Source organism: Dipodomys merriami, unplaced genomic scaffold (genome assembly GCF_024711535.1).
Source record: "Dipodomys merriami isolate MVZ:Mamm:240054 unplaced genomic scaffold, mDipMer1.0.p SCAF_171, whole genome shotgun sequence".
NCBI classification, from domain to species: domain Eukaryota; kingdom Metazoa; phylum Chordata; class Mammalia; order Rodentia; family Heteromyidae; genus Dipodomys; species Dipodomys merriami.
Window position 1 is genome coordinate 93437 of NW_027203060.1, and position 22640 is coordinate 116076.

General features: G+C 39.5%; 1 protein-coding gene across 1 annotated transcript in view; it reads right to left on the reverse strand.

Annotated features, from left to right (window-relative positions):
- The window catches only part of Dgkk (diacylglycerol kinase kappa), a 118582-nt gene that overhangs the window by 14648 nt on the left and 81294 nt on the right, over positions 1-22640 (reverse strand). The window contains exons 5-18 of the mRNA XM_070025730.1: positions 22478-22613; positions 21743-21849; positions 21268-21393; positions 19344-19446; positions 17463-17646; positions 16517-16625; positions 15665-15804; positions 14781-14862; positions 12472-12563; positions 10919-11018; positions 8899-9118; positions 7043-7150; positions 6048-6144; positions 2000-2107 (exon numbers count right to left, since the gene is read on the reverse strand). Of these exons, the coding sequence (XP_069881831.1) occupies positions 2000-2107; positions 6048-6144; positions 7043-7150; positions 8899-9118; positions 10919-11018; positions 12472-12563; positions 14781-14862; positions 15665-15804; positions 16517-16625; positions 17463-17646; positions 19344-19446; positions 21268-21393; positions 21743-21849; positions 22478-22613 (1712 nt within the window). The remainder of the gene's footprint in view (positions 1-1999; positions 2108-6047; positions 6145-7042; positions 7151-8898; positions 9119-10918; positions 11019-12471; positions 12564-14780; positions 14863-15664; positions 15805-16516; positions 16626-17462; positions 17647-19343; positions 19447-21267; positions 21394-21742; positions 21850-22477; positions 22614-22640) is intronic.

Sequence of the window (22640 nt, forward strand, 5' to 3'; positions counted from 1 at the left end):
GTGCTAAGATAATCAGGATGTCCTCTTGTACACAAAGATTAATAGAAAGTACAACATGTACTTATGTGTAGGAGCCAAAACAATAAAACTTAACAAGAATACTTAGGAGCAAAATTTTAAGACCTTGGGTTAAGCAAAAATAAACAAACAAACAAACAAACAAACAAATAAATAAATATTATCAAAAGAAGCCAGCTAGGAGCCAGTGGCTCACCCCTGTAATATTAGATATTTAGGAAGCTGCGATCTGAAGACTGTAGCTCAAAGCCAGCCTGGGCAAGAAACTCTGATATTCTCATCTTCAATTAACCAAAAAAAAGCTGGAAGTGGAGCTGTGGCTCACTTGAGCAAGCAAGCTCAGTGCTCAGGCCCTGAATTCAAGCACTATTTTGTGCATGCATGTGCAAGCGCACACGTGCACACACACACACACACACACACACACACACACACACACACACACACACACACACACAGAATCAAAAGCATGGTCCATAGAAAAAATTAATTGGATCTCATCAAAATCCAAAACTTTTTTTTAACTTAAAAAGATACCACTGGAAGTGGTGCTGTGGCTCAAGTGGAGAGTGCTTACCTTAACCAAAAGAAGCTCAGGGACAGTGTCCAGGCCCTGAGTTCAAGCCCCAGGACAGGTAAAAAAACAAACAAAATAAAACAAAAAAATACTACTAAGAAAATAAAAAGACTAGCACCGTGTGGAGAAACTATTTGTTATCACATATCTGATAAAGTACTTTTTCTTTTCATCCTAGAACTGCTCTAAAGAAAGAGTTACAATGGCAAATATATTTAATTTACAAGTACTCTGAGGCTGCCTTAGGGTATATCTGCCTTAAGGTACAAAGGTTCTAGAAGATAAAAAGAGAAAAGGTAAAAGTACTAGATAAGGTTAAAAAAAAAAAGTACTAGATAAGGTAAAAAAGGTGGACCCATTGCAACAATGCGATGTATAAGTTGTTGTGTCGAAAATGAACTTTACAAATTTGGTGGGGGAGGCGGGGAGAATGGGGGGGTAAGATGGGAAGGGATGGGAAGGGGAAACAAAGAGGAGGCTACAATGCTTGATAAGAAATGTACTCATTATCTTGCCCATGTAATTGTAACCCCTCTGTACAGTATTTTCACAATAAAAAAAAAAGCAGAAAAAAAGTACTAGATAAGGTAAAATCCATGAATGAGTAGAACTAGGTTAGGAACACCCAGAACTAGTAAGGAAATGTGTATGTGTGTGTGTGTGTGAGAGAGAGAGAGAGAGAGAGAGAGAGACAGAGAGACAGAGAGACAGAGAGACAGAGAGACACAGAGAGACAGAGAGACAGAGAGACAGACAGACACACACACACACACACACACACACACACACACACACACACACACACACACACAGAGTATATCCTGGGTGCTGTTCCTGAGCTTTTTGTTCAAGGCTAGTGCCCTATCACTAGCCATAGCTCCACTTCTATTTTTTGGAGGTTAAGTGGAAGTAAATATTTCACTGACTTTCCTGCCCAGTCGGGCTTCAAACCACCATCCTCAGATCTCAGCATCTTGAGTAGCTAGGATTGCAGGCATAAACTACCTGTGCCTGGTATAATAAGGGAATTTTTAATACCTTTTAGCCTTACCAAGCAAAAATAGGCCTAAAGCTACTACCATGACTCTTGCAGAGAGAACAAACCTAGACAAGTCACTAAATGTATTAATATTTCATGCCAATGATACCAATATCTATATGTATACATTAATCTGTAAGTATAGGCTAGAAAAAACTCCAAGTTCAGGATTCCATTGGAGTTCTTACAGATAAACTCACAATTTGGGACAAACTGACCCACTAGGCTAAGCTTGGGACCAACACATTTTACCTCCAAAAAACCTTTTGTTTTCTGTTGTTTCTCTGAGAAGTAGGGAAAGTAGGAACATATAAGATCTTGTAAATTTGTGACTTCATGCAGAGAAAGGAGTTTCTTTTCCTTACTTGTATTGTCCTGGGCGTTCTTCTCTTCTGGTGTTGAACTCCAGAGAAATTTTCGCATCCAGTCCAATTCCAAAATAGTTGTTCATGACACACTTTTCTTTGAAGCGTCTGAAATCAGTCAAGGGAAAAGACAAACACTAATGAAGAAAAGAAGTGCTTTTGCCGTTTGGTTTAGCAGATATTATCTGCATGGTTAAAAACCACTGAAAGAAGGTCTTCTCTACATTGTGTATAAACAATGTTCTTGAGAGGTACATTGAGATTTTCTGTTGTATTAACACTTGTTAACTGAGAGGACCACTAAGCTAGTTGGGAAGTTTCTGTGGGGTTGGGACTTATAGTAAAGAAGTATCATTTATGATTTTAGCAATATTTGAAGACCTCCAATGTGAATCGCCATATATTTTTCTACAGGGAAATATCATTGGATTATTCCTATGACAAATTTTTGAGCATCCATCCCAGATAAAATGTATCTTGAGAGTTAAGTGTACATCAAAAGGCACATATTTGCGGACAAAAACTGAAAAAAAAAGAGGGCATGTAAGTACACAACAACAAAAAAGGCAAGTAGTTTTTTTGTGTGTCACTTCCATCTATCTAGTGTGTCATATCAAAACCCAGTACTGTGCTAGAGCCAGTTCATATGCATGTCAACTGATTATGCATAACTGTTCCCAACTGGGTTTTTTATTGTGAAAATACTGTACAGAGGGGTTACAATTACATGGGCAAGGTAATGAGTACATTTCTTATCAAGCATTGTTACCTCCTCCTTTGTTTCCTCTTACCCATCCCCCCCCGCCACTGTCCCCCCCTTCCCACGCCAAAGTTGTAAAGTTCATTTTTCGACATAACATCTTGTACATCCCATTGTTGCAATGGGTCCACCTGTATCCCTATTTAAACAATTTGTTTTTTCCCTTCCCCTCCACAAATTATACCAACATCAAATACAGTAAAAACAGGGTTTTTTTTTGTTTGTTTTGTTTTGTTTTGCTGGTCCTGGGGCCTGAACTCTGGGCCTGGATGCTGTCCCTCAGCTGCTTAGCTCAAGGCTAGTGCCCTACCACTTGAGCCACAGCACCACTTCCAGCTTTTTCTGCTTATGTGGTGCTGAGGAATTGAACCCAGGGCCTCATGCATGCAAGGCAAGCACTCTACCCCTGAGACACCTTCCCAGCCCTGTTCCCAACTTTTAATTCAAAGACATATCAGTATCAGTATCTTGAAATAGTTCATAGTGGGAGGGTTTACACCGGTAACAAATCAATGCTTCTCTCCCTGGAGAGTTGGTTGTGAAACACTTGCAATGAATGTTGATCAAGCCTCATTAAAGATCACTGAGACCTCAGCCATGAATATAAGCTAATGGTGAAGTGCAAGGGAGTTGGTGGTTGGAGGTTAGGAGTAACAATAGTTTTCTTAAATTATTTAAGGAAACATAAATAATGGCTATTTGTGTTCTTTTGAGAAACTAGAAACACGTATGTTTAGCTATTTAATAATAGGTAACATTTTAGAGATTTTTATCAGCACATATTAGTTGTATAAGGAAGAGTTTCATTTGACATTTTCATATATACATATAATCACACTCATTCCCTCCGTATTTCTCCCTCATCCTTTTTCCTCCTTCTTAAAACAATTTCAGAATGTTCCATTTTTGTATTTTTATACATAAAATACTTTGACAATACTTTCATTTGTCCTTTCCATTGGTCCTCTCTCCACTAGTACCCATCTCTAACATGGCCTGTGATCCCTTTTTAAGTTTTAAAAATTTAAAAGTAGTTGTTATCTTTTTCAAATAGTTACTAAACTGACCCTACCTCTCACAAAGAAGATTTACCTTTATTCACCATAGTCCAGAAATTGGAGTTTCTCTTTCTAATATCTAAATCAATGTTAACTGGACTCAAAAATAAATGAATGTGCCAGAATTTGACTGCTTAGAATAGTATAAGGAAGTAGGAAAGAGAGAGATGTCCTTAGATTTGCTACCTTGCCCCTTAAATAATCATTTGTTATTTAGAATCTTCAAGCATTTATAGTTGGTGCTGGTGGCTCATGCCTGTAATCCCAGTTACTTAGGAGGCTGAGATCTAAGGATTGTAGTTTGAAGACAGCACTGGCAGAAAAGTCCATGAGATTATTATTTCCAATTAACCAGCCAAAAAAAAGTAGAAATGAAGGTGTGGCTCAAATGTAGAGCTCTAGACCTGAGTGGAAAAAACCAAGTAAGAGCACAAGACCCTAAGTTCAAGCCCCAGTTTTAGCACTAAAAAAATTACAATTAAGAGAAAAAGTAGAAAAATAGTCCTCCAAAGTAACAACTAACACTATTTATAACAATGTTAGTAACTTCTAACACATATAACACTTAACTGTGGATACTCAACTCAAGAACTTTTCATATATAAGTAAAAAAAACCCATGTGACAGTTTCTTTGTCATTATATGTGAGGAAACTGAGGATAACATTGGGAAAGGAAGTGGCACTGTGGCTTAAGTGGTAGAGCACTAGCCTTGAGCACAAAGAGGCCCAGGCCTTGAGTTCAAGCCCCAAGACTGGAGAAATATATTGTATGGTTATATGCTATGACACTTTTGGCTGGGACTGTGGCTTAGTGGTAGAGTGCTTGTCTAGCATTCATGAAGCCTTGGCTTTGATTCCTTAGTACCACATAAACAGAAAAAGCCAGAAGTGGCAACTGTGGCTCAAGTGGTAGAGTGCTAGCCTTGAGCAAAAGAAGCTCAGGGACAGTGCCAATTGCCCAGGCCTGAATTCAAGCCCCAGGATTGAAAAAAAAAAAAAAAACATTGGGTAAGTCATTATCTAGTTCATATAACGAGTAAAAAAGAGTCAAGATTTGACTCTTAGTGAGAGGTGGGGTGGGGTGTGACACGGAAATGGACAGTGGGTACCACCCTTGTCATGAGAGGCTAGCTAAGACCCCAGGAGAAGCTGCATCACCTTCCTTGCCAGCCGTTCCCCGCCCACCCTCCCCCAGCCTTCCCCGTTGACACCATGCTGCAGTTCTTGCTTGTATTTACTTTGGGCAACATGGTTGGTATTTATCTGGCTCAGAACTATGATATACCAAACTGGCTAAAATAATTGAAGAGAGAGATCAAAAAGGACTTCAAAGCTAAGAAGAAACCTAGTTCCTGAGGCACTCTCCAGAACTGCACTTTGGATACACGGATTCTGCCCACCTGCCCTGGAGAGCTCTTTCACCTATTTTGTCTCAGCCATTGCTTCCTTGCTAGACCCTTGGTGTTGCGTCAGAGCAGATATGGGGCCACAAGTTCAAAACTCCTTTCTGCTTCCAACAGTCTTGCCTCTCCCCTATCTTCCTTCTGTCTACTTGGGAGGCTCTAAGACTGGAATTATGGTGTTTTATTAGCAAACAAGACCTTTACTTCATAGTTTCTCCCCTGTTCTTTATAATTTCTACTATCTTTTGTTAAAGAAAAATTGATGAGTTTTTTTATAGCTGATCAAATATAAGTAATGCTGATTCCATAGTTTAGCAATTATGATGGGTGTTTGTTAAACACTTGTTATTAAATTTTGTTGCCTCAAAATAATTAGAATTAATGTATAGAAGCAAAAAAAGATTTGACTCTTATAAAAAATAAAAAAGTAAAAACGAGTAAAGTATTTTAAAAAAAACCCAAAAGTAAAAAAAAAAAAAAAATAGACACTTGATATTCTGATACTGTGCTCTTAACCAAACAAAGGAAGATACCATTAAAAGACAATCAGTTTAGAGCCAGTGCTCGTGGCCCACATCTGTAATCCTAGCTACTCAGGAGGCTGAGTTCTGAGGATTGAGGTTCTAAGCCAGCCTGGGCAGGAAAGTCCGTGAGACTCTTATCTCCAATTAACCACCAGAAGTATTGCTGTGGACAGTACCCAGGCCCTTAGTTCAAGCTGCAGTACAGGCGCGCGCACACACACACACACACACACACACACACACACACACACACACACACACACACACACACACACACAAACATAATAGGGTTAAATACTTACATTGTTTCAGGATTAAAATGTAGATGTTCCAAGTTAAGGTTGTCTAGGTCCTCACTCTTGAGAGAAGGGATAGAAGACAGTGTACCATGAAGAGAACCTAGATACAAATATAACATTGGAGTCTGATGCAAACAAAAAACTCTTTCTCCCTACTTGTGCTCAACCCTGTTTTCTCTGCTGGAGGAAAGTTAAGCTCAATGACTTTCTGCTAAATAATATTCAGAGATCTCATTTGAAAGGAGAATCTTTTTTTTCCAGTCCTGGGTCTTGAACTCAGGGCCTGGGTACTGTCCTTGAGCTTCTTTTGTTCAAGGATACCACTCTACCACTTGAGCCACAGTGCCACTTCCAGCTTTTTCTGTTTATATGGTGCTGAGGAATCAAACCCAGGGCTTCATGCATGCTAGACAAGAACTTTACCATTAAGCCACATTCCCAGCATCTGAAATGGGAATCTTCTTAGATGGACAGTGAAGCTGGGTGCTAGTGGCTCACACCTATAATCCTAGCTACTCAGGAAATTGAGATCTGAGGATCACCATTTGAAGCCAGCTGGGGCAGAAAAAGTCTGTAAGACTCTTATCTCCAATTAAATCACAGAAAAAACTGTAAGTGGTACTGTAGCTCAAGTGGTAGAGTGCTAGCCTTGAACCAAAGGAGCTCAGAGACAGCGCCCAAGCCCAGAGTTCAAGCCTCAGGCAAAAATAAAAATAAAAAATAAAATAAAAAATATATGGACAGTACCAAGATTATGCTACTTGCTAGTTGGCAGTTAAGGCATTCCCTAATCTTGGTTCTCATAAGGATAGCCTGATATAAGATAATATAGAGCGATCTTACAGTATAGGGTTTCTGGAAAAGAGGGAGGTTCCTCCCTCTACTTCAAAGAAGGATTATGGCTAACGAGGAAATGCATAACAAATATGTATTTTCTTCTTGGGAACTAAATGACAGTGATGAAGGCTAGAATATTAGAAATAAAGAAAGAGTCTTACGGTGTCTTGGGCTCATCTGGTTAAAATCTTCTGAGTCTTCATCTCCCAGGAGTAAAGTTGATGTAAAGTTCTTGACTGATATTGTTTGTCTGGTTTCCTTGTCCAGAACTACAAAAGACAGGGAGGGAGGATTAGTCACATTCATTGAACATTTGTTGAGCATCTGTTTAATGTATTAAATGTCAATCAGTATGTAGACAAGGAGACCCTCATTTTCACTATCACCTATCCTCAGTGATGCTTTAAGTACTTCTGGCTTCCATATTTCATTGTTGCCATGTCTTTTTCATGCCCAAACTTTCTGTTTCCCTGGATACTCTGTTAATCACCTACCACACATGGTTGTGAGTAGATCCTTGAGTCCTGGGTAGGGATAACAGAGTAGAAAATACTTTGCCCTTCTACTTTCATTCCACTCATTCATTTATTCACATGACTTGTCCAGCCATGTGCCTCTAGGATCATGCTACCCTTTTACTTAGATGTCTCATCCATACCTACTACATCTGAGGTAGTTCCTTCCTTTCAGCAATCTATATGTTTTATAGTTCTGGTTCTTAGCCTGTACCAAAGCTTGTACATTCAATCTGTCCTTTATAAGGAAGCATTTATTTGTCCCTTAGGCACAAGATTCACTTCTAAATCTAATATATGTGTTAGTGAAACAGACTGAGGGTCAGTTGTGACAGTGATGGCTGTGTCAGATTAATCTAACTTTCATCATATAGAAATAAAGGCTACGTGTGTAATTCTTTCATATTGAAGAAGAGAAGTTTCCTTTCTTAGCAACATGGTTGAGGTTATATCTAAAGTTACTTAGGCAGGTTAAGGTATCACAAATAAAAGTCAAAGGCCAGCCAAAGGGGATTCCTTTGCTTTATGGAACTTCTGCTTAATTTCAATAGATTAGTTGGTACAAAATTTTTACCAAAGATCAAAATTAGGATACTCTGAATCTTACACTATCTTACCACTCTGTTTTTCAGTCATGATAGGGAAGAGATAGTCACCAAAATGTTATATGAGGAAGTTGAGGCAGCTGATTTTTTTTATACTTAGTTTGAAAACTATCAAGTGTTCTGAGCAATGGCAATCTGTGTCAGAGCCACCAGGATACCTCTTGGGGCCATTATGCCCAATTAATACTGTCAGACATGCAGAGATGAACACCATTTTTTTAAACAAAATAGTCATAGGCTAGTGAGTAGACCTGGTGGTTAGAAAAAGACACGAACATGTAGAAAAAACGTCCATGACTACAGGTGAAATCCCACAGAGCTTTGAGCCAGGCTACTTAGCACTTGTAATTGTTTAGTGTGAATGTTCTCAAAATAACTAAGAGGGCTGGGAAGGTGGCTCAGTGGTAGAGTGCTTGCCTTGCATGCATGAGGCCCTGGGTTTGATTCCTTAGCACAACATAAGCAGAAAAAGCCAGAAGTGGGGCTGATACTCAAGTGATAGAGTGCTAGCTTTGAAGAGCTGAGAGATAGCGCCCAGGTCCAGAGTTCAGGCCCCACGACCAAATAAATAAATAAATAAATAAATAAATAAATAAATAAATAAATAAATAAAATAACTAAGTAGAGATAGTTGAGGGGTTAAGAGGATGAAGGAGTCAAAGGAATTGCTCATAAGGACTGATTGTAACTTTTCACATGAGTTGTCTGAGGACTGACTTCATTAAAAAATACTTATATATTTTTTAAGACTGACTTCAAGTGAAACATGAATGCAGAATCTAGTCAAGCTTTTGGTAATGAGGTCAGATACTGAACCCAGAGAAAAGGAGATCACTGTTCAATCCATTGAAACTTTCTCTTTCCCCTACCCAATTACCACACACCTGGTGTTCTTACCTTGTTCAACTTGGAATATGATGAGTTTCAAGGATTTCTGGAGATTCTTGGCTCTTGTGGCCAGATCCAACTTGCATTTGGTTATTTGGTCCGTTTGAGAGACGAAGAAGGGCGTTCCACTTGCTATGCCATCATCTTCACTTTTCTCAGCTGAAGTAGCTGCTGCCTCCTCAGCCAGGATATCAATCAGGACACTGAGCTTATCATACATTAAGTCACTCTAAAAATGAAGAAACAAGATGGGACATTGTCATGAAGGACCAGTGCTTGAGAGGACAAAATGAGGAATGTGGATGTATAGGGAAGGGTGGCCATAGTTGCACAGAAATGCTGAGCACACAAAGTCATGTGTGAGGTGATGAAGTACAGAGGGTAAAAAGTATACGGGTAGATGTGATACCAAATGCATGATAGTGGAGCAAATACATTAGTTTCTGAGCAGCTTGAAACATCTATATAGGTTTCCTAATCTATCTCAAGTCAGATTGGCCTATAAAATGATGATGTATAACATGGCAAGTTTAGGAAAGAAGCATGTCTACAGTGGCACATGCTTCTATAGATATGAATGTGCCTATACATATATATATATATATATATATATATATATATATATATATATATATATATGATTGAGGTTGTAAATCTGCTGCATGAGTTAAGACATTGATTCCTAGAGCCATCATTTAATGGATGAATATGATGTAAGGTAAGTTACTTGTTCTTGAATGAGCAAGCTTTTATTGTTTTAATAGTAATCATAGAAAGTACAGATTTTGTAATTAGTGAAGAACTGATCACAGTTTTTTTTTCGCTTCCCCTACTTCCCTCTTCCAGATAAGAGCAGCTTCTTCTTCACTGATTTCCCAAAAAGATTTCTGGCAGACTTGCTCCTTTGTCAGACTGATTAATCCTTTTTTTCCTTTGTGCCATTACTGGGGCTTGAACTCAGAAGCCTGGGCACTCTCCCTTAGTTTGCTCAAGACTGGCATTCTACCACTTAAGCCATGCCTCCACTTCTGGCTTTTGTGATTAACTGGAGATGAGAGTCTCATGGACTTTTCTGCCTGAGCTGACTTTGAACTGAGATCCTCAGATATCAGCTTTTTGAGTCGCTAGGATTATAGGCACATGAGTCACTGGTCCTGGCATATTCATTTTATTAAAAACTTTATTTGGATTCAATATATCATAAAATCTATCCTTTTAAAGTGCACATAATTTGATAGTTTATAGTATATTCACAATGTTATATAGCCATCACACTAATTTTACAAGATTTCATCCTTCCAAAAGTAACCTACTACTCATTATCAGTCATTCTCTATCCTCCCCTTTATATTACCACTCATCTACATTGACCTGTATGGATTCAGGCAAGTTACTTAACTGTGTTCATCCATACTCTACAACAGCTCTGAGAATTAAATAAATTAACAAACACATCAGAAGCATGCAAAATCTTCTCTGGTACAGAGTAAGTGCTATATAAGTGATGGCTAGTGTTATAGAGGTGAATATAGGCATATTTCTAGTGTGTATTTGTAGGCATCTATTTCCAAAAATCATCTCATATATAACCAGAGTGCACATATATACTTGGGTATATGCTTTGAGTGGATGCTTGTGGCACTTCTGTATGAATGCATAGCGTAATTTTTCCATTTGGCAAAGATGGAAAATGATGAGATTGGACCTTCTCTATTAAGAAGGCTATTAGCTGCCTCTCTGTCTTTCTTTTACAATTTCCAGTAAGAGGCACATTTGCTTTTATTGAAAAGAGGATCTTGGTTCCACAAAGAATATAGACAAAAGGAAAAGAAACTTTCTTTCTTTTTTTTTCTTGTCAGTCATGGGGGCTGGGCACTGTCCCTTAGCTATTCAGCTAAAGGCTAGCACTCTACCACTTGAGTGTCAGCGCCACGTCTTCCTTTTTCTGCTTATATGGTGCTAAGAAATCAAATCCAGGGCCTCATGCACGCAAGGCACCTTCCCACCTTCCCAGCCCCAGGAAACTTACTTTCAAAATCACAGACTCTACTGCTGTGTTGTTCTGCTTTATCTGCTGCCAGGTCTTTACAATATCAATCACAAAATCTTCTGCTGAAGAGCACAGGAATCTGGAAAGATAAGATAGAATGCATGATGTGCTGTGCTCTGTAAATCCCAGAGCCCTTTTATCTTATAAAATCATTAGTCTCTCTTTCTCTTCCTCTTTGTCTCTTTTCTGATCTCCCCTCATCACTTCCTTCTTTGTTTTTTTCCCCATTGTACTTATGGCCAGATAAGTTCTATCTCCATTTAATTTTCACACCACTTCTTTTGTGAAATACCTAAGGCAGATTGACTGGCATTTCTTAGTCCTATTTCTGAATCTCCAGATTCATCTCTGGTCAGACGTTTTATTCTGCATTAGTCAGCTGAGATGATAAAATACAAACATAGTGACTTTAGGAGAGCTCTTTTGTGAAGAGTATTACTCTAATGAGAGTTCTGGAAGGAATAAATGATCCACATAGAAGGGAGGATGTATTACTTAAGTTATACAATAGCTGCTAGTTATAAATAAGTGCTTCAGAGACCTTTTCCAGTGCCAAAGATGGAAAACAAGGTGTCTATACTGTTGAATAGTCTGGCATGTTGTGCTTCTCTTTGTAAGGTCTGTACAGGGACACCTCCCTACCTCTTGTCTAAGTTTCTGCTCAGTATCTGTTACCTAGGTAACTGGCAGACCTGGAAGCAGTCACCTTCCCCTCCTGCTAGGTCACATCATGGGCCACCTCTAGTCACATGCCTCCCATCTGACATTAGGAGGGTCCCTGACCCTGAAGTCACATCCGGAATCAGTGTGGCCACACCTTTCCCCCACCTGGCCACACCTCTTCCTGCCCCTCCCCTAGATAAATCCTGACCTAGGGTGGGTCACCCCCTTTCCTTTTCAGCCATGCCTCTCCACTATGCACGCTGGGGGCAGCAGTTCAGTAAATAAATTTCCGCAGTTCAGTAAATAAACTTCTTCTCCTGTCCAAATAGCGCTTGATGTTCTCTTCATCAGCTACCTAATGAAACCTACTTATTTAATATACCTTACATTCTTCTGTAACATTCCTTCCAAATACCTGGCTTATGACTTTGTCTTTTTAGAGCAGCAGGAAGCCTCACCTGAATTTCATCTTTCTTTCTTAAACTTTTTCTTTTTTCTTTTTTCTTTTTTTTTTGGTCTGGTCATGGGGCCTGAACTCTGGGCCTGGGTGCTGTCCCTCAGCTCTTCAGCTCAAGGCTAGTGATCTACCACTTGAGCCACAGTGCCACTTCCGGCTTTTTTCTTTTTGCTTATGTGGTGCTCCTCAGCACCCAGGGCCTCATGCATGCAAGGCAAGCACTTTACCACTGAGCCACCTTCCCAGCCCTTTCTTAAACTTTCTAATCAGAGATTTGAGTTGGGAGAAATCTGACTTGGAAATATAAACATATTTTCCTTGGCCTTGACACCCTGCACTATCAAAATGAGCCCCATATCTGACCTGGGGACAGCCCATAAAGACTAAGGAAATGCACCAAAGGAAGACTGACCTGGTAGCGATGATCATCTCTGTGGGATACTTGGCCTTTAGGACTTTGTTCAGCTCAGTGGCTGCAGACTCCAAGTGTTGGATAGCAGCAGCCTACGGGAAAAAATGCTCAGTCCCAGAATCTTAACACTTGCACCTTGTGTGCTGTCTACCTTCATTCCCTACAGTCTTATTGCTCCCTCATGCTTCACCAACAACTCTGCTTTAATCACAATTAGAGAATTCTCATAGAAGGGTACCAGAGATCATCTTGGATCAGAGTCATTCTAGAACTACTCTAACTTGATTTTTCTAAGTTAAATTAATCAATTAATCATAAAAAACTAATGTAGATGGGGTACTGTTTGTTCCATGTTTTGGCTGAGTAAACAATCTTATATAGCTAGTAAATAAATTTGATTTATATTCATATCTTTTCAATATCAACATGTTACCTCTTAAATAATAATATTACTACTAATAACAGTATCTACTTATATATGTTCTAGGCTTTGTTCCAAGTTATATATATATATATTATATATAGTTATATATATATTATATATATAGTTATATATATATAATTTTCATGTAATCTCAGTAACTATATTAGCAGACTAAGATTATCCTCATTTCACTGAGGAGAAAACTGAAGCACAGAGAAGAAGAAGCTTAGACTGGATTCCAGCTAGTCTGGGTCTTATATATGTTCTCCTAATTACAGTTACTTCATGCTCTCTATCACTCCTTACATTCAAAAATTTACTAAGTCCTGATAATTCTCATCTTCCATTTTGTCTCAAATATGTTCAACTCTTCTTATTACTGTTACTACTTCAGCAGTTGAAATCATCATCATCTCTTGCATAGGCAGTTTTAGCATCTCCTAGATTTTCTTCCTGCTGCTAGAATTATAGAAGCAATTATAGAACTATAGAATCCCTCCACTTAAAACTCTATTGTTATATAGAAGCATGGATTGGTTGCTGGATACGTATTAAATCAAATAGGGTGAAAATATTGATGATAAAATCTACCATTTCAGCTCCTCTGCTGAAATGTCTAGAATTTGGGGGGGGGGAGGGTGGGAATGGTACTGGAACATGAACTCAGAGCTTTGTACTTGCTAGGCGAGTATTCTATCACTTGAGCCAAACCTTCAGCCCTTGGAATTTTTTTTTTTTTTTTTTTGTCGGTCGTGGGGCTTGAACTCTGGGCCTGGGCGCTGTCCCTCAGCTCTTCAGCTCAAGGCGAGCACTCTACCACTTGAGCTACAGCGCCACTTCCGGTTTTCTGGTGGTTTTATTGGAGATAGGAGTCTCACGGTCTTTCCTGCCCGGGCTGGCTTTGAACCGCGATCCTCAGATCGCCTCCTGAGTAGCTAGGATTACAGGCGTGAGCCACCAGCGCCCGGCTCCTTGGAATTTTTTAAATCATAAGATACAGAAGAACCCCCTTCTAGAATTCTCATTAGTCTTAGGATAAAAGTCTAAACTTCCTACCATGGTTTACAAAGCCTTCCTGGTCTGGCCCCTGATTGCTTGTCTTGTCTTTCCTCTCTCCTCTCCTCTCTTCTCCTCTCCTCTTCCTCTCTTTTCCTCTCCTCTATTCCCTGTCTTCTTTCCTCTCTCTCTTACCCTCCTTCTCTCTCTTCTCTGTGCCAGTGATATTCTATACCTATTCTTACCTTTGGAACAATGCATGCCTAATCCATTTGTCTATAACAGCCTTATACTTTCCAATTTTTCTGCTTAACTTGTCCTAGTCTCTTCTTAGATGGCATTTATTCTAAGAAGATTTTGCAGACCCCACCCAGATTGATATAATTTCTTTCTTTGTCTCTCTCTTTTTCTTTCTTTCTTTCTATCTATCTTTCTTTCTTTCTTTTTCTTCCTTCCTTCCTTCCTTCCTTCCTTCCTTCCTTCCTTCCTTCCTTCCTTCCTTTCTTTCTTTCTATCTCCCTTCTCTATCATCTATGTGTACTTCTACTTCCTTATGTTCATATTACTTTATTATTTTTCTATCTCTCCAAGTATATTATGTGCTCCATGACAGCAACAACTATGCCATTCTTCTTTACTCACTAGCGTAAGAACAACTCCTAGACTAGTATTTTACATATAGTATTTACCTCATAAATATTTTGAAATAGCTGAAGGAATTCTATCCCCAGTGCCTAACACATTCCTTAACTGATTAACTTGTTCATAGTCCTCAACTATCTCATCCTTATTAAGTCTGTAGAAATAGAAAAGCTTCTTTTGGGGAATCTGCCCACTACTTCATTCATGATAAATATGTTGACCTGAATTATAGCAGGGTTGTAGTTACCTCAAATTCTGGTACATCCATTTCAACCTGTCCTTTTAGCAGTGGAACTTTTCTGGGAGTCTCGCGAATCATCACACTCCATCTGAAATGAAATTCAAAGGCAGATATTTAGAGTTCTGCTTTATCATAAGTTGGAATCCACGTATCATGTCAAGAAAGAACTTACAATGTTTGTGTGGTGGAGGGAGGTGGGTTATAAGGAGTAGTTTAGCAACCTTTGGCCACCTGGTCACAAAATTTACCACAAAAAGAGACTGCCTCATGATTACTCTAGGCCAGTGGAATGGAAATTATTCTTCCCAGGGCTCTCAGTGAACAGTGATTCCCAACCAAAGGTAGCATCAAGATCATTGGAGGTGATTTGGTAACATATACATAACAGGATCCTGCCCAAGTCCTACTAAAGTCTGTATTGGGCCCTGATAAGTATTTTAAAAGAGTACCCCACTAAAAAAGAGTGCCCTACTAAATCTTTATGAACAAGCATAAAACAAATACCTGAATATTATGTAGCCTAGAAAGTCTTCCTTTTTGGAGATAGTATGGCAATAGTCTCTCTTGTCTGCAATTATTAATGAACTTTTCCTTTGTTTGAGAATCTGATATATATAGATAAGATTTCCCAAAGGAAAACTACTCTTTTTGTAATTGACTTAAAGGGGGTTCACAGGATCTTTGAAATATAGCTGTGAGATCCCTTCTCACAGATTTTTTTAGGTTTGAAGAGGGGCTTCAATGAATTTAACAGATACATTATAGACTCTGGCTTCCCAAAAGACGAACTTGCCTACACTGAATCCAAAAAGGATGCAGGGCTCTCTGTGTGAGAATATTCCTGATGGAGATGATAGAACTGGGAGTAACTGATATGAACTGGAACTCACCTGTCAAGTGTCCTCACGCTAGCCTGTTCCACTCTGTTGAGGATGTCAAGTGGTGATTTGCTTTTGCTCCAGAATGCACCCCAACCCAGGACACGGGACAGATCATTGCCAGTTCCAAGCGGTATGACTGCCAGCTGACACTGTATGAATAGAAGGAAACATCCTTTAGATTCTAGGAACTATAATAGAAGGATATCAGAAGTTGTGTGTGATTGTCCTTAAAGAGTTGGACCTCACTTTTAGCAATAAACTACTCAGTAAAGTAGAAAGTTACTGGAATACATGAAAACTCCTCAGAAAAGAAAAGTACTAGAATCAGTTTAGAGGGGCTGGCTACCTAGAGACTGGGGGAGAGATCAAAGAAAGCTTGTGGCCCCTTTGTTTTGTTTACTCTCTTCCCTTTTGGCTCTTCATTTTCAAGTTTAGGGGATGATTACTACTCATTTTTTTGCTTCCTACTCTTTTTTTGTTGGTCGTGGGGCCTGAACTCTGGGCCTGGGACTTGTCCCTCAGCCTTTCAGCTCAAGGTTAACGTTCTACCACTTGAGCCACAGCACCACTTCCAGCTTTTCCTGCTTATGTGGTGCTGAGGAATCAAACCCAGGTCCTCATGCATGCAAGGCAAGCACTATGCCATTGAGCCACCTTCCCAGCCCCTGCCTACTCTTTCCAATCTCTTTCACATAGGGAGATGACTGGAAAATGGCTAAATTTATCAAAATAGCTTTTGGCCTTATAGAATATACACATTTTATTGTCAGGGAGAGAAAAAACTTTGGACTTTTTGGAGTGGCCAGTTCTGAACCCTTGATGTTTCTAGTAATGGCCAAACTGAGTCAATCAAGGACTTACCCTTTCATGTAATCCGAAGGCATCAACCAGAGATAACACCCAGCTCACACTGCCATCTCCACCGCAGACCAGAACACGAAAACGAGCAAAGTTCTTGAACATACACAGCCTGTAAAGAAGATAGGGAAATGATCATTTCATGAATAGCTGTATTAAAAAAATAATTGTCTTACAGTGTATCAAGACTCAAGTGCTAGGATATCCCTATAACAGACTACTTGCCTTTTTTCCTTAGCCTCTATTTCTGGTTATACCCACAGACAATCTCAGAGATCATGCCTTGCCTCAACTTATATTCTATTGTGTCTAGCCTTGCTGTGGAAGCTATTAGTAACATATTCTAGCCCATTTGCAATGCATTGCAGAGTGCCAGTGGACTCAAAGCAACCAGGACTGAGCAGCCAGATGGTCTAAAAATTAAATAGGCCTATAGTAGTGATGCTTGTGTGTAATCCCCAGGGAAAGAAAGAACAGATGGACAGAAATATCCATTTGCTGCTTCTTCTGAAGTCAGTGGGCATAATTTTATTTTTTTGCTGGACCTGGGGCTTGAACTCAGGACCTAGGACTGTCCCCGAGCCTCTTTGTGCTCAAGGCTAGCATTTTACCACTTGAGCCACAATGCCACTTCTAGCCTTTTCTATTTATGTGATACTGAGGAATCAAACCCAGGGCTTCATGGATGCTAGGCAAGTACTCTACCACTAAGCCACATTCCCAGCCCCTAGTTTTATTTATTTTAATCAGAAGTGGTAAAAAAAATTTGGGAGCAGGACATGAGCTTGAAAGGATTTCTGAGAAAGAACCAAAAGTTCTTCAACTAATCAAACCCAAATGCTCTGGAGGTATATGCTTGTGTACCTGCCCAGGTGCAAGGATTGATTCTAGGAACCTATTCTAGTCTAGAATGTATAGAGGAAAGCTCTATTGCTTACATTGTACTTACCCTGCTTCCGGCCCGCCCTTTGATAAATCAAACACTTGAGACGGATTAAGGTATTGCTTGAATTTTCGGAGGAAGACGATCCCTTGATGATCGCCACTTTTGGAATTAATGAAGATGAGTAAAGGGCATGAACAAGCAGATGACCAATCGAGATTCCAGAAGTCTGAAGATACTACTAACTGGCCTGAGACAGACAGAGAAAAAAAGAGAAAGGAGAAAAAAAAAACAGGTCATTTTGGTGGAAATGAGAAAAAATAATTTAGCATCACATTTTGAAAAAAATTTATAAAAGCAGTACTGAAAGTTGAATTCAGGACTTCATGCTTATTAGGAAAGTACTCTACCGCTTGAACCAAGACCCCAGCCCTTTTTGCTTTAGATATTTTTTGGATAGGATCTTACATTTATGCCCAGGGCAGCCTGGACTATGATCCTCCCATGTATACTTCCCACATAGCTGGGACCTCAGACGCACACACACATACCACATTCAACTATTGACTGAGATGGAATCTCAGCATATTTTTGCCTGGGCTGGCCTTGAACCACATTCCTTCCAATCTCCAACTCTTAAATAGGTGGGATTACAGGCATGAGCAACTGTAACTAGTTTACAAAGACTTTTTGAGCACGGATCCTAGTCTCTTGAGATTAAAGGGCAAAGTCAAGACCTCAGCAAAAGGGACTTGAAAGTTTTTTTCAACTATTTCTAGACAAAAATGCATTGTTGTAGCAACTATTACTACTAGCTCTTGCCCCCAAGCTGAGGAGACAAATGCATACACAAACAAGTGGGTTAAAATGCAAGGAGTAAAGAAACATATGCCACACCAAATGTTAGTGAAACTCTGTGGAGAAACTAAGGAAGGAGAAAACTGAGAGCTTAGGAGAAAGATCAACACTCCAACTAGTTCTCTCTGTTTGTGTTATCTCAGTTCTCACAGTGAGAAGATATCAGGACAGCAGAGGGGAAAGAAAAGCTGTCATTTAGGGTGGAGGTAGTGGGAGAACATATTGGCATGGGGTGAAACAAAGAACTCTAATCACTTCTCTACATCTCTGGTAGAGCCAATTCAATGTTATCAAACCACTTTCAGAGGAAACAAGTCTATAGAGAAATTATCTGGAAAAGAGAGAGGCTTTTAATAATCCTCAACATTGAGGTCATCCATGGAGAAGTGGAGTTGTAACACTAAATAGCCAAGCTCTGCCAGCTCATGAGCTCAGTCTTGATGTTGGCAGGGAGCTAGGCAGGAAACAGTGGCCTCCTAGGTGAGGGCTGCTGGACAAATAGCAACTCCCCAAACCTCTGAGTTCATAACTTTCCAGAGATGACCCAGTAAAAGAGGATTCACAGGGGAAAAACATGTGGCTCACTTCTAAGTAGGATGTGTGGGCTGAGATATACGATTTATTATAACCTGCATGAAAAGGAGCCAGAAGAATATCTCCTTGAAGAGATTTCATGGCTGCTTGGTCTGGAAAGAGTCTATGAAGTCTTTCTCTATGGGACAATTCCCATTCACTGGCCAGTAGAGTTTGAAGGCATTCTAAACCAGTCAAGCACCAAAATTCCAGGGCTTGCCAGGACTTGGAGCTACAAAAGGAGCCTACTGGGTCCCATCAGTAGTATAGCTTGGAAGTAGTTACTTTCTCTGAGTACAAGTAATATCCTTATCAGCATTTTTAAACAAATGTTGATGTAATGCTAATTCTGACACATTGATCCATCCATTCATTCAACAAAGATGCACTGAGGGCTTTCTCTTGGCCTTTACACCTTCTTCCTTCCCTCCCTCCTTCCCTCCTTTCCTCTTTTCCTCCCTCCTTTCTTCCCTTCCTCCCTCAGTATATTTCTGAAGTTAAGATTTAGCTACTCACCATCGCCTTTGGGATCGCTCAGAGCTGTGGGAGGGACTATGGATGAGCGATGAGTCCCGAAGCAACATTCCTTGGAAAACCGTCTCCGACAGTCACTGTGCACCTGAAACGATAAGAACAGAGCAGAGAAAAAAAGGAGGGGGAGAGAAAAGAAGAGCTTTGATCAGTTTCGAGTTCCAATACAAAGAATTAGATAATTAATGTTCAAATCTCCCTTTCTGACCTAGCTTTATATATACTAATATACCTGACTACCCCTACTTCATCTTGAGCCTGCCCTGAAAGCGAAAAACATTGGTCCTTTCAAAGGTGGATTTCAGAAGATACCTATCTACAAGTACTGAGAAGTCATTAGTTTTGGTTCAATCTTAGAAACCCACAGAATGAGAAGCTTTCTTTCAGTATGAGTCCTATTCCTGGTAAAATGGTTTTACACTTCAGTCCTTACAACAATAATGTATGATAAAGAAGACATTATTAGATTCATCTTACAAAATGAGCATATGCTAAAGGTAAAGGGTCTTGTTTAAGGTCAAAGAGCTGAGAGCTGAAAAAAATTGAATGGCTAAAAGTGGTTATTCTTCTTAGATTTCTGACATTTCTGAGGACTATGTCCTGGATAATTAATTACACAATTTCTATGGGGAACTGGAACTGGTTGGGTTATTCAAAAGCAATTAAAAGAGAGTAAATGGAGAAACAAGAGTCTTTAGTGAAGATTCAGGCTGAGTTGAACACTGGTGGCTCATGCCTGTGATCTAGCTACTCAAGAGACTGAGATCTGAGGATCAAAGTTTGAAACCAGCTTGGGAAGAAAAGTTCATGAGACTCTTATCTCCAAATAACCAACAAAAGTTGGAAGTGGGGTGTGGGCCAAGTGATAAAGTGCCAGCCTTATGAGAAATAAACCAAGCAAGTATGAGTTGCCCTGAGTTCAAGCCCCAGTACTGACACCCTCAAGGAAAAAAGACAAAAAGAAAACTCAGTTTGAGGGATGCATTTAACAGAAAGTCTAAATTTGCATCTCTCAACCTCAGTGTTGATATTTTGGGCCAGATAGTTCTTGGCTTTATCATGTATATTGTAGGAAGTTTAGTAGAATTCTAGGCCTCTACCTACTAGAGGCCTACTACTACCAACAGCACTTCTCCTCCCCTCAAGTTGTAAGAATCAAATATATCTCTAAGCATTGCCTATGACTTCCTGGCTGGGGGAGGAGGGACAAAATTACCCCCAGTTAAGCACCACTGGTTTAGAGGCATGGTGGTGTTTGTAGTTAGCAGCCTGGTCTTTACAGAATTATGTAATAATTAAAGCATGTTTTCTAGTTGCATGATCTTAGACAAATCACTTCACCTTACTTAACCTCACTTTTCTCACCTGTAAAATGGGTACAATAAAGTCAATTTAAAATTGTTGTAAGGACTGATATAATGAATATAAAAATATTCAGTACACAATAGTAATGATAATTTATTCATATCATATTATAAGCCATTATTAATTTATAAAGATTCCAAGTCTTTAAGGAGTATTGAATGAAGAAGGAAGAAATTTCTTAAGGATAGACTCTGAATTCTATTTTTAATTGCCTATTCTATCACCATTAGAAAGTTCAGCTTTTCACCCTCGCCGAAATAGCTCAGTTGGGAGAACGTTAGACGGAAGAAAGTTCAGCTTTTCCTATTTGCTAGAAGATCCCACCAATTAAGAATCATCAGATTTAAGCATCTTAAATCTTTCTCCCACAGATTCTATAGCTAGATCTAGAAGGACAAGATACTGAAATCTATACTGTGGAATCAGTATAATATATTGGGATAAGGGAATCTGAAATTTCTAGCTATGTCTGCACTATTAAGCTCCACTCCACCCCTCCTCTAGAAGCTAAGTTTTTTTATCAATGAGATGGGAAGAGTCTTACCGTAGCATTGCACCAGAGACAGCGGAAATCTTGAAGTCTTTCATAACTGCCACAGCTCTCATGACATACTGCACATTGCGAGCTGATAGGCATATTTCCTTCTACCCACTGATGGGGCATTGTTTGCTGAAAGGAACAAAAAGACAAAAAATAGACGTTAGTGATGAAAGGAAAGAAGGGCCAGCTGGAATAATTGTAGGATGCAGGGAAGACATTAGGTCAAAACCTCAAGTTCTTAGTGATCCTGCTCTCCCTATTCCAATGGTAGTAACCAATGAAAGATAGAAGTGGAGTTTTAATTATTTGAGTTTGACTGGATTGAGAGCCAGGGAAAAAGGCCTACTTTGCTTGTCTAGTGACAGGAAGAAGTCTTTTTTTTTTTTTAATTAAGAAGAAGTCTTTCTATTCCTATGTGTCATGCCTGAATTGAGGGCACAGGAGAGGATGACTATGGAAGGGCACAACTAGTACTTACTATTTCATCTGCAGGCAGCAGGAGGTCATCAGTAATAGACAAGGTATTCCACTTGCAATCTTTGTTAGCTCTCAAAGCACATAATCTGTGAGATTTAACTTTGCACACTGTGAGAAGAGAAGAAAAAGAATGGACATGAATCTAGTGACAACAACAATTTGAATTCCCTTCCTTAAGCTGCTCTGAAAGTTAGAATCCACATGATTCTAATTGGTTCTGACCCACTTTCAATGGCCTTATTTCAGATATAAACCAGAACCTTTTGATTCTTTCTTTTTATGATGGCACTGGAGGTTGAACTCAGGGCCTGGGCACTGTCCCTTAGCTTTTTTTGCTCAAGGCTAGTGCTCTACCACTGGAGCCACAGCTCTACTTCTGGCAATTTGGTAGTTAATTGTAAATAAGAGTTTCACAGACTTTCCTGCTTGAGTTGGCTTCAGCCTCCTTTTGATTCTTAGTGGTTAAAATTTGTATTCTCCAACTTGAATGGAACTTAATGGTAGGAATGAAGTAATTTTTGCCTTTCCAATCCTGTAATTATATAGTCCCGTTCTCTCATACCCAACTCTCCTTTTATACATGAAAACTCCCCTTTGTGCTAGTTTCTCCTTTTCTTGGCCAGCGTTAACCTTATACATAGTCTGTAACCTAATATGAGTCAATGATACTAAGGGTACATAAACTTCACTTCTACCTCCACCTACTGAGGTTCATTGAAAGGAAACAGATAGGTACCTTCACAGATGATGGCATCTCTAGACAAGGCAGGAATAGTCTCTCGACAAACATTGCAGTGCTGTGTCCGGGGACTGTGGCTGGAATACCAATAGTGCATTCCGATAAGGAAAGGATTATTTTCTGCTGCAGGTATCTAAAATAAATAAAAGAGAAGAGAAAA